This window comes from Poeciliopsis prolifica, unplaced genomic scaffold (genome assembly GCF_027474105.1).
Source record: "Poeciliopsis prolifica strain line A6 unplaced genomic scaffold, Auburn_PproV2 SCAFFOLD051, whole genome shotgun sequence".
In the NCBI taxonomy this organism is placed as follows: Eukaryota; Metazoa; Chordata; class Actinopteri; order Cyprinodontiformes; family Poeciliidae; genus Poeciliopsis; species Poeciliopsis prolifica.
In genome coordinates this window covers 1,359,860-1,372,044 of record NW_026562426.1, presented here as the reverse complement: position 1 = coordinate 1,372,044, position 12,185 = coordinate 1,359,860, and the positions used below count along the sequence as shown (strand labels likewise).

The 12,185-nt window shown below is 42.0% G+C and overlaps 1 protein-coding gene across 3 annotated transcripts in view; it reads left to right on the top strand.

The window, feature by feature from the left end:
* The window catches only part of sorcs2 (sortilin-related VPS10 domain containing receptor 2), a 270,943-nt gene that overhangs the window by 133,943 nt on the left and 124,815 nt on the right, over nucleotides 1–12,185 (top strand). For all 3 annotated transcript variants that reach the window (XM_055058490.1, XM_055058489.1, XM_055058488.1), the window contains exon 3: nucleotides 7,557–7,656. In XM_055058490.1, coding sequence (XP_054914465.1) covers nucleotides 7,557–7,656 — 100 coding nt within the window. The remainder of the gene's footprint in view (nucleotides 1–7,556; nucleotides 7,657–12,185) is intronic.

The window sequence follows — 12,185 nt, the reverse complement described above, 5'->3', positions numbered from 1 at the left end:
TTCGTGGGGGTTAGATTGACGTTTGTGAATAGCTAAAATCTCCAAGTTCTTAAAGTTTCTCAAAAACAGTTCTGTCTATTTTAATTGTTCAAACACCAAGTATACCTTAATATGCAACATTATCCACGCTGGGAACCTATTTTGCAAGACCATAGAAGCTAATATCTTTTTTTGCTTATTCTGCCAATCAGCAACAAGCAAAGTAAATGGATGATTCCAAACGATACTGTATTAAGTATCACTACATCCAGATATTTCAGCTTCCCTAACTGCATTTCCTTTGTCATATTTAAGATATTCTCCATAAAACAAATCTGTGAGTCGACATATTTTCCACAAATATCGACCTATGAATTGTGGGTTCATTGCCACAATTCACAAGTTCAGCACAACAGTAGAAAGGAACAACTCTCTTTTATGAGAAAGGAATCTTGAACAGAACCAGCCTTTCTTTTCGACTTTTCTTCAAAGGGTTATAAAATCGGAGTCCCTCAAATCAGCAGCTAAAGAAGTGAGGAATGGTATAAAAGTCTTCCACGGCGCTGCATTTCTGTCTCGAATGTCGTCAATCACCTCAACTTTTCATCAGCGTTTATTCCGAAGGCCCCCATTTTTTTTCCGGGAATCAGATTTGTTTTATGTGCTCCATTTCCCCCCCTCTCTTTACATTTCGGTGTTCTGTCTTATTACATTTTATTTTGACACTCTCAATTTTTCTTCCCGCGGGCCATCAGGCTCCGGGAGCAACCTTGACATATTAGGACATTAAATCTGAATCAGCACCTGTCGCTCGCTCTGAAGTGCCTCCACGTTTCTGTTTCCTGAAGCGCATCAAGGAAAATACAATTTCACCTGCAGTGTCTGTCTCTGTCACATCCATTCTCGCAGACGTTTCTGTGTCTGCGTTTCTCTATCTCTGTCGTCTGGATATTCCGCCCTGCTTTAATGCCTTGGTATTTCGGTGGCTCGCGTCCTTTCACTGTTGTTATTTCAGATGATTGGCTCCTGCAGAACCGAATGCCTGCGAACATTTGGTTAAGGTTTTATGCGTCACGACTAAATGAGTCTGTAAAGGTGTCTGTTATGTTTTTATTTTGCAATGACCAAGACGTTGGAGGAAGTGGTAATTTCCCAACTCGTCTCTATTGTCCTTTCTCTTCCATATATTACATCTCGTGTGCCACACTGCGTTTTAAGCTAATTATTCCTCATTAAAGCACAATAGCTGCCTAACAGTCTATTTGTCCAAAGGTTTTGACAGCAGACATTACAGAGTAAGCTCTCCAATTACCTCAGCATCATTATCTTTGCTGTGTGGTTGCTGGAGGTACTGACTTTTCTAAGGAACCCCCCAGGCAAACTCCATATTAGCCTTATTAGCGGTGCTCCGTCGTACCATTGATCCCCAGACTCCTCCTTTCTCCTTTCTTTCTTTTTTTTTTTTGCTTGCCCTTTTCATTGTCTTACGCATGACTGGCTGCAGAATCCTCCGGACTATTAGACGATGCCTTGTGGCGAGGTTTAGACGAAAGAAAAAAGAAAAGTTGTTCTCTTTGAATCACTGATTTCTACCAGTTTGGTGAGAAGTCACCCTCTGGAGTTGGATTAACTCGCTGTGCAGACTGGCAGAGTTGAAACTAGAGCTACACAGACAACAGTTTTCTGGCCGATCGCCGATTCCACTTTTGGCTGATGCAATTGGTTTTTTGTCTGAAATGTTGCTCAACATATCAAGAAAGTTGCTGATTTGGCAACAATGGGGTGACTATTGTTGACTGTAAATGTGCAGACATGACCTGGTCGGCCGGTTTGCCAGTCAAGCTTCTCTCACGAGGGAAAAGAAAAGCACAGTGGTTGATTTTTAGACCTTTCCAAAGTTTTTTTCTGAGTATGATAACATCTGTGGATAAGATCGGCTTCACATGTAAAAATCAGCCGATCACGGATCTCCCAAAATTAAGGAAAGCGCCGATAAATTGGCCAGCCGATAAATCAGTGCACTCTTACTTGAAACAACAATGGATGAATCCAATGTTAATTGGGAACAGAAGCTGTCTTGAGATTGATAAGTTGTGGATTTGGTTTCATTTTTTTTACCCACCACATGTGAGTATGACCATGGGCAATTCACTAGTTGCCCATTGATTTATACACTGGTGTATGACATTTCCGATTTTCCCAAGTGATCATCTTTCAACCCTGTCAACAGTTTGTTCAACCCACTTTTGCCAGTAGGACACCACATATTCTCCCAGTGACATCGGAAATTGTTGGTGCGTACAGGAAGACAAAAGATCTTAGCCTTGTCATCCATAATTTATCTTCCAGTTTTAAGCTGAAAAATGGTAAAATGGCTTGGGGATCTGGTTAGGATGGCTCCTGGACTCAGAAGACAAACTGGAGGGACGATGTTTCTTGACTGGAATGGTAAAAACTTGGGGTTTACCAAGTGACTTGGGTTGGCCAAAGTAGCTTACAAGAAGAAACCCTCTACTGAAGCATCTGCGCTCCGTTTCTCAAACCCAGATTATTCAAAAGAGGATGGATGATGTTGAAAGACCCAATTACAACTCATTTCCCCTTTTCTGGTATTACCCACAAGATTTTGACTGGTTATTTCAAATGCTTCATGATGAATGCCATGCACTCTAAAACAGAATCATTGGCCCAAAAGGCAGCTGCTCCACTCTAGACTGGTTTTTGTGGATGAATGCATTTTAATACGGCTTTTAGGGGCTCCCGTGGTCCTTCTGGAAGGCTCTAAAGTAAAAGTGTTGGGTAATATATATTGGCTGACAACTCCCAGGAGGCTTAGAAGGCTTCTTTTAATCAATATTTCAATTTTAACAATGAAAGACAAGAGGGCAGCTAATGTAATGGGGTCAGTAGTAGCAACAAATCCAGAATATCAAATCCCATTTGAGAGAAGCTTTCACACTTGTTCATATTTCTACACTATTATACCCTTCAAATAAACAATCTTTGGACTTTTTATGTTGTAAATGTCTAACATTCAGCCTATATTGTGATCTAAATTATGCATAAGAATCACACCTATCAGTAACTCAAGCTGGAAATGAACAGGAAAATAGAGACAAAAACATACAAAACATTCACAAGCCTTGAATATTTTCAAATTTTTGTCATATTATAAGCACAACTTTCAATCTGTTATTGGGCTTCAGTCAGAAAACACACACAAGACATCAGTAGTTAAAATGACAGGCTGTAATGCTACAGCAATGCATTCTGGGTACAGAAAAATGTTATCCGCCGCACCGCCTCACAGTTGGAGAACATGAGCAGAGGAAGCGTGTTCAACCACTTCAAAATAAGAGCACGAGGAATCCTTAAAACTATAACCAAACCCTTAACAAAGATGTCAACGTTTATTCAACAAATATTTAACAAAACAGCAAAGCAAATTAGCACTTTAGAGTTTACCTTGCAATCTGACTTTAGAGGAAACTAAGTGCACTAAATATTGTCAAAGTTAGCTAAAGCGCAAAATGAATAATTGGCTTCACTGGTAGCGTATTAGCAATTTGGCAGACGCGTGTTCACCACCGGACAAATGCATGCCACACTTTTTAGATTTTTGTTTATTACAAAAAAAAAAACAAACAAAAAAAAATATTCATGTTTAATATTGTGAACTACTTTTGTTTTGATCTATCGTAAAACTCCAAATTAAATGCGTGAAAGTAATGCACAGTTATGCGAGGAAAATATTCATAGGATCTGGATAGTTTTATACGGCACCGAATAGACGACGTAGTTCTGTTCATGATTATTTTGGCCCTTCACTCCAATCCTCCCAGCTCATCGGTACTAAATCTGCCAGCCCAGTCAGGATCTCACACACTTTCCACTAAAACTATCTTGCACCTGAGCAGACCTCTCTGCACTCACACCGGAGCTCTTTCACTCCGTCCACAAGTGGGTTTCCAGAGATAAGCACAAAGCTCTGCTCCTCTCTGCTAACACAGCCATCATTCAGTGATCCTGTCCGCGTCCTCCGAGTGATCTCAGGTTAAACACCACACACACACACGCGCACACACACTGGGCAGATGAAAACACTCAGCAGCTCACCGCAGAGAAGCGGCTCTTCCCCTGCTAAGCAACTGTTTTCTGCCGCCGCACCGGAGCTCTCTGGGAGAGCTGATTGCAGAGCGGCTCAACAGGGCTTCGAGTGTGTTTGTGTCTCGGCGTGTGTGTGCGCGCGAGTGTCTGTCAGCGGTCGGCGTCCTACTGTGTAAAGGAGAAAATCCTCTCATCCTTAACCAGGCCGATGTGCCAGCTCCTCGTTCTCTTTCATCAAGACCTCTCCGTCTGAGGCCCCCCTCCTGCCTGACCCTTGACCCAAAGATAAACATTGCAGCTTTTCCCTTCCTGCGTTCCCTCGAGTGCTTTTGAAATCAGTCCTTTAAAGCTGTCAAAACTGCTGCACAAGAAACACATTTGTATTTATTGATTCCTATCTGTGTTGCTCTCTGGCGACATGCAGGCCTTAACCAGCTGTAATCACTCGTTTTCTTGTTTGCTTTATTAGAGGAAGTGAATGTTTTCAAAAGCTGTTCGCTTCATCAAACCCAATGTGTAATATAGAATTCTTTCGTCTTCAAGTAATCAAACATATGTTGTAGGCAAAGATCATTTGATTAAAAAGGTTGCAGTTTTCAAACAATGATTTCATTTATCGAGCGAAAACAGCAACCCAAAACAAACGGGCTCTGACTCAGAACGTGATCACCACTTTATGAATTATGAACAACTGGGATTAATCACATCTATTGGAGTTCACTTCAGTTTCACCGGTGAACACCATTAGAACCTGTAGCAGGTGAGACTGAACGGATTCTACCACCACATGGATAATATTCGATGTGAACAAAGCTATCGAATGCATTTTTGTGCTGCAAGTCTGAAAAGCTTCCAATCTCCAAAGTAAGACAACGTAAACAATGAGCTCACCATCCCAGAATAGATCGCAGAAGGACAAGCTGGAGGCCAAACACAGGGCCCCGCTCCTCCGCATCGTCTGACAGGAACGGAGCCCTCTGTAAAGCAGGAGCACACCGTTCCAACACCACGGATCAGCAGCAGTCTCCTCCGCCTCAAATCTCTTCCACACATCGGTCATGGGACTTTAGTAAACTCTTGACTTGACTCAAAAGCTCTCAGAAGGCATCACATTGTCCAGAGCGGATAAGAAAGAAATGTCATTAATGTCTGTCATCCCCTTTTAAAGCCTTGGGACGCCACAGGAACGCGTCAGCAGCTTATTATATACAAAAGGTCAAATCACGGAATATTGTAGAGGCGTCTTATAAAGGGATAATCTGCTAAAATGACTCCAGGAGCACATATACAACCAGGAGGTCTCAAAAGAAGGTGGAACAACATCACTCTACTGTAAGGAAGAAACTGAGTCAAAATCCAACGTTGTTAAAACCATTAAACAACAGCTTTTGTCTCACATTTTCAAAAATGTGCTAGTTTTATATCTCACCTTCCAGTGAGATGCATCGTCAAGTTGTTCTTTTTATACACAACTTTTCAGCACGGTGGTGGTAGTATGATGACTTTGGATGTTTAAATTCCACTTTGCACCAGAAAATTCTGACGGTGAATGTCCTTTCATCAGTTCGGGTCCTTAAGCCACTTCGGTTACACAGCAAGGCCAGTAATGAGTGACTGAAAAGGGACTTTTGAAGTGGCACAGTCAAAGTTCGGATTTAATTCCGATTGAAATAATGTGGCGTATTTTTATTTGACATTCTATAATTCAATACCAGTCATCAAAAAAGCTGGATGGGAGTTGCTTTCGCCAAAGATGGTACAAGCCGTCATCGACTTCATTGGCGCAGTGACTTTTGTTCTCACAAGGCCATTTTCCCCTTAAAAAATGTCACCTTGATTTAAAAAAAAGTGTGTTTTCTCATGTCATCTTTTAAATTAAAACGTGGTGTTTGATACCTAAAAGCAAAAAAGACAAGATGTCTGTTTTTCAGAGCAGTTTACAGCAACACCTGATCGCCTCATGTTTTCTGGGCCGGAAAAACCTGCTTAAACATTTGTTTCCCTTTTTGTTGGGTGCACAGGAGTCCGACTTCAGAATCATTACAGCGGCTGGCCATCAATCTCACATGCACACAACACTCCACAACTGCTTCCAAAGCTGCCAGATTTGAGGATCGGTCAGTACCTTATAGCCAGCCAGGGGCCGTTTATGCGTCACTCGGGCAATCACAGTTTGACCAGGCGTTCCTGATTTGTCGCCGTGATCAGCCTGCAGAACATAAACCAGTAATGTGGTGAATGGGGAGCTGATGTGGGGTTGGCCTCCAGGGCAGTTTGAGAGAACAAGTAGGTCAAGTCTTTCACCGGCCTGCTGCCGATCCGTCAATCTGAAGGACTTTAGTCGAGGCACAGCTGCTTGATAGAACTGTTTGGAGGCCAGTGGAACAATGAAAGGGTCCCAATCCTCATTATAAATCCAGTCAAACTAAAATACAACTATTTGCATAAACCTTGTGATGTCATGTAATTAACAAGGACATTGGAAAAGCTCAGATACAGTCTCATTATGGACAAGAATGTCACATTAATTTAGAAATTTTTTCTAATTTACTCGAGCTGCTCTGTTCTAAAGGATTATGCATAGAACTGAAGCTATTTTACAAGAACTGGCAGGTTTAGAAACGTCTCAAAGCTTGACAAGAACGAGATTCATTTGCTTGCAATAAAACATTTCTACAACAACCGGAGAGTCCTGGAACCTTCAGGGAGTTCACACAAGTCGGCAATGCCTTTTACCTACCACAGTTCAAACAACCGTACTTTGATACAAGTTTGTTATTCAAGCATTACTACTTTGTGACGATGCAAATCCGCCCCTCAGATGAAACGTAAAGGGTTAGGACGGTCAGTCAAATCTCCAGCTTCCGGTAAAATGAAAACACCAGTGTCAATGTTTAGAGTCCTTGAAACTTCATGAACGTTTGCCTGCAACTAGAGTCCTGACGAAGAAACAAAATGCTGCTTCAACAATCCGACTAATACCTACCTTTCCAAAGGGAAAACTCAAATACTTCTTTGGACATTGGAGACGATTATTGTATTATTTGGCCACGACGACTTGCTTGAAATGTGAGCTTCTAAGCATATCTAATTGCTGTCAAGCACGGTGGTGGCGGCGTCAGGCTCTTACTGTTTGTTAGGGGTGGACTGCAAGAGATCAATGGCTTCATTGATAACTTTACCTTAAACTGGTGACTCCAAGTACAAAACAGGTCAGATCAGCTTATAAAATCTGGTAGAATGAGGACACCGTGACAACCTTTCCTAAAATCGCGACATTATTTTTACAAAAAAAAAAAAAAAAAAGATAAAACAAGAAACAAACCAGCTTTGAAACAAACCAGCTGAAACGAATTCAAGCAAATACGGAAAGAAACGCCATTAAAAGGCCTAAAATGTCTGTGACGGAATGGAAACTTCTCACCAAATTAACTCACTGCCCGCTTCTTATTATGTCGCTTGTCTTTCAGGTCCACTGATTACGGGACGACCTACACCAAACTCAACCTGATCCCGGGGACAACCATCGTGGTGACCAGTTTCTACATCTGTCCAACCAACAAGAAGAAGGTAGCAGATTTCATTTGTCTCAAAAATGAGAGTTGAGTTAGAAAAGGTTGAACTACAAAACAGCTTAGTTTGGCAAAGACAGTTTGCTCTCATTCAAACAAAAGTGCTTAGTGGGTTCTGACACAGACAACATTTACCCATTTCCACTGCCTGAGTTCAATGGAATTGCATTTCTTTCTCAACGTCTCCAGATGGCATGTAACATCGCAGACGACAAAACTATCACCACTATCCCTCCTCTTACCCCCTTCCTGCCAGCCTACCGTCATATAAGGGACAATAAAGCCCCCATAACAGCCCCCTAGTGGGGGAAAAAAACTCCAGACAATTGTTGAATACATAGCTAGAGATTTTAACCATGGTTCTGGTTCCCTTCTTCAAACATCGTCTGCATCTGCACACCCTTTATAAAAGTGCTCTGTTCAGTATAAACCAGATTCATGGCAAAGGGTATGAAGCACAATAGTAATTTCTGGAGTTGAACTGAGACATGAACCTGTGGTTAATGGCTCCCACACAGTGACAGTTATGGTGAATGAATGAACAGACCTGTTGCTCTATTAGGGATGTTTTACAACAACAAAAAAATACAAGAAACTTAATTTGAGGCACACTATTGTTATCCATTGGGGATTTTGTGTTTGTTAGAAGTTATTTTTAAAATACTGGAGTAACTCTTTTTTTCAGTTGGGAGGAGGTCAAGGGGGGTTTATTTTTTCAAAGTTTGCTGAAATGCAAAGGTCACCTCTCATGCTGCTTCTGCACATCAGCATTTCACTTGATATTAAACTCCAAATTTTCAAATCTTTACTCTCTCTCTTTCTCTCACTGCGATGCCTTTTGCCCCCCCCCCCCACACACACACACATACCCTATCAAAATAACTCGTTCAGTTCATGGGCAGCTGCAGTTCCCTGGTGAATTTAAACAAGCAGGCAGCAGATAAGCTGCAGCCGGAGCCAAAAGGAACAGTAGTCGACTTAAGCTGGGATGCGGCCGGACTGCCAACTGTGGCGGCCGCTCCAACAGTCAAACGTTATCGCGCAAGTCCAGAGTTCCTCCAATCGATGAGGAGATTCAGAGAGATTAGATCCGGTTACTCCCACCCCTCCACACGCCCCCTCCGCCCCACTTTTTTGCTCCAAGTCTCCACTCTGAGTGTCTGCCAGGAATCTCCCATTGCATCTTCTTTACGCAAACACACACGCACACGCACACACACCGGAAGGCCGTAGACCAAACTGTGCAAGATCGTTTAATTGCATGGGAATGAAGTCAGCCTAATTCCCTTCGGGGACGGACCCTGACACAGAGGGAAGAGGGTGATTGGCGGGAAGCGTGTGTGTTGTGACAGTGGGATGTCTGGGAAGAGGTGCTGGGGATCAAGCTGCTCCTTAAACACACCCCGGGCCTGTCAGGAGGCGAGTGATGGAAGCTCAGGTTCAGCGCTGCATGCCGAGTGTCAGTGTGTGTGTGTGTGTGTGTGTGTGTGTGTATGTGTGTGTGTGTGTGTGTGTGGGTGTGTGTGTGTGTGTGTGAAGGGAAGGCTTTGGTTGAACACAGCAGTTTGAGGGACTGTCTCTTTAAGTCGAGAGGCAGATTGTCAATTGCTTGGGTCACTTGCAAATCCAGCAGTTTTTCCACTATTTTTCTGCCGTGAAAAGTTGTCACATTTGAAAGATGACCTGACTCGCGTCAAAGATGGCCGTCCCTAAGCGGACTTTGATCAATGCGGGCTAAAGCGGGTGTGTAAGCGCTGAGCGGGGATTACACAAGGTGTGAAGGGGTCTCACGGAAAAGGCGCGAGGCCTCAGGTAATCGATAGGAGTCGAGGCAATTAGAACGAGGTGAGTCTTCAGACAGAGGCGGCATCTGCCTTTCATTCTCTCATTTCTTTGGGGCTTCCATTAAAGAGCCACTCCAGGCTCTCTGCAAGGGAGAACCCCCGAGAATCCGGGACGCTTTTCAGCACTCATGCAACTTGCAGCGGAATACACCAAGCTCAGTTTCTCTGGAAGCCCAAAGTCTATTTTTCTGTTGCTAAATTCTTAGCATTTACTCTAAATGCATGCCAAAAGCCTCTGAAGGTGCTATTCTGGTGGTTCTGCTCTAGAACGTGGCCGGTCTTTACTGGTGATGAAGGCGGGAATGATACCTTCCAAATTTTCTGCTCCTTTCAGATCAATTTTAACTATGATTTCCTTGATAGACCCAAACTTTATCTATAATTTCATTGTAGTTTTTTATTAAATTTTTTTTTGCGTAGTTTACATCAAGGCCTGAAAAATCAGGTATCTTCTATTAATATTACTAGTGGAGGCAAAGCAAGCCAGAACTCGCTAGTGGCCAGATGTGGAAGAAAAACAAAAATCAAATAATTCACACAATGGAGAAACTGACCTTTTAATTAAGACTTAAACTGATGAATATAATAAGACTCTTTGTAAGAAATGGAAAATATACCTGAATGTCTGATCATTGAAATTGTCTTTTACCTGAATGTCTTACACTTTCTTTGACTTTTCTATTATTTAATTTGCCTTCGTCCAACAAGAAGCTTTTATTAATATATTAGTAATGCTCAGTTTGCATCATTCAAAAACTGTAAAGCATAAAAAAAGAAAAAAGGAAAGTGAAAAACACAAAAAAACCTGTAATTTTCCAAAACATGTCAAGAAATATATAATGGGAATACAAACCCATCTAGAGACATGTTTGTTCTCAAGAGTTTCTTCCTCAGAGCCACATCTTTTTTAGAATCAACTTGACAGGACAGAGGATATATTTTATGCTTTTTATAAATACAGTTTTCCATTTAAATTGTGTTTGGGGTTGTATTTCTGAAAGATGGCATTCATTATCATGCCTAAAAGCCTAAAAACTTGCAAGAAAAAAAAAAGTACTAAGAAGGAAGCCGAGCATCCACCTGAAAGTTCCCATTAAGCGGTGATGCAAGGCATGCAGCACAGGACCGTTTGTGGTTCAGTCTTTCGTCTGTTTGTGTTTTTCTGTGGAAATGTAGCTCCGAATTATTTGCACAAACTCTTGGCTAAGATGAAAAAACTTGACCAAAAACACAAAAACAGACACAATCACGCTGCACAATCGGCAAATATGGCAAAGAAAACTCCAAGACAAATATAATTTAAAAACGATATGACCAAAGAAATTGCATTCTGCATTGATCTGAACAATGGCCTTTGTAAGACAATCATTTTTTCATCTGCTGGTCCTTGAACCAGGCTGTGTGCGTCTCTTTCCAGATGGCCAATTGGCCACGAAGTGGCTGATCAGAGGACAAAGTCTTTTGCCTTTTGTGACTCTCTTTAAAAATATTTATTTTAAAACCAGTAATTTAGTCCACATCATTTTCTTCCGGCCACTTCTCCGACTCGTGTCGTCCTGTTTTTGTCTCCGACTCGCACGTTATCAAGTCAGTTGATAAGAACAAATTTACAGACAGATCTTATCCTGGAATTGTAGAAAATGTTTTTTTTTTTTTTTTTTTTTTTTAACCCCCTCCAAATCGATTTATTTTGGAGACGAAGTGCGATTGTCCGTATCCATTGTCCTTTGTTCAGGGTAAAAACTATCCCACCCTTTGGTGGCGAGCAATTATCAAAAATGTTAAAGAGATGCAATCTCGTGAGCGTGTTTTTTTTTTTTTTAGAGCCTTGTGTTCATTCTAAAAACGTGCTTGGATGTTTAAAGATGCTGGAGTACGGAAGCGAAACTCAAGACCCTGAAATGAGCCTGTGGAGCTGGAGATTTGGCAAGGCGACAACCGGTAGGAGGCTGAGGGCGAACTCACCAAGGATGATCAAAGCAGAGCGGGGTTGGCGAACCTGCGGCGGAGAGACCAGATGCTGAGGAAAAAATCAACACAAAGATCCAAGGAAGAATGAAAAATAAAGTGGTTACCAAAGGCTACAGCAGCTTGCCTGACATGCTGGAGTAAAACCGGCTTTAATAAGTGGCAAGGATTTTTGACGGATGTACCACGGGTGCAGATTGAGAGCAGAAGGTTTTCTGAAACAAATAGAGAGGTGAAGTCGGGAAAAGACTCGGCTGTTTAAACGTCGTGGTGTTGTGGATCTGCGTTGAGAGTTTGAAGGTATACACACACCATCGATTGTGTCCCACGGCGGTTTAATCTTTTAACCTCCGTCCTCTGGTTTATTGCCAGACTAGATAATAGACAAGCTTATGCTATCGCATCGGTTCCAGTTCATTTGAAGCACTTTCAGACGAGCATCTCGTCCCATCAGTCTGAAGGGTTCAGCTTCACACCTGGATGAGTGCGCTGATCAATTCTCTTTTATATTCATGAGGAACAGGGTACACTACTGTAGTTAACATCAAGTAAAAACAATAGAAAAATCCTCACACTTTCACCTGTAATTACAGTGCTATCAAAAAGATCATTTGCAATCTTTTTTTTTTTTTTTTTTGGTCACCCTTAAATGTTTGAGCTCACCAAAGCCCAATTACTGTCAAACCTGTAGAACCAGGACATGAAGACCTTGCAT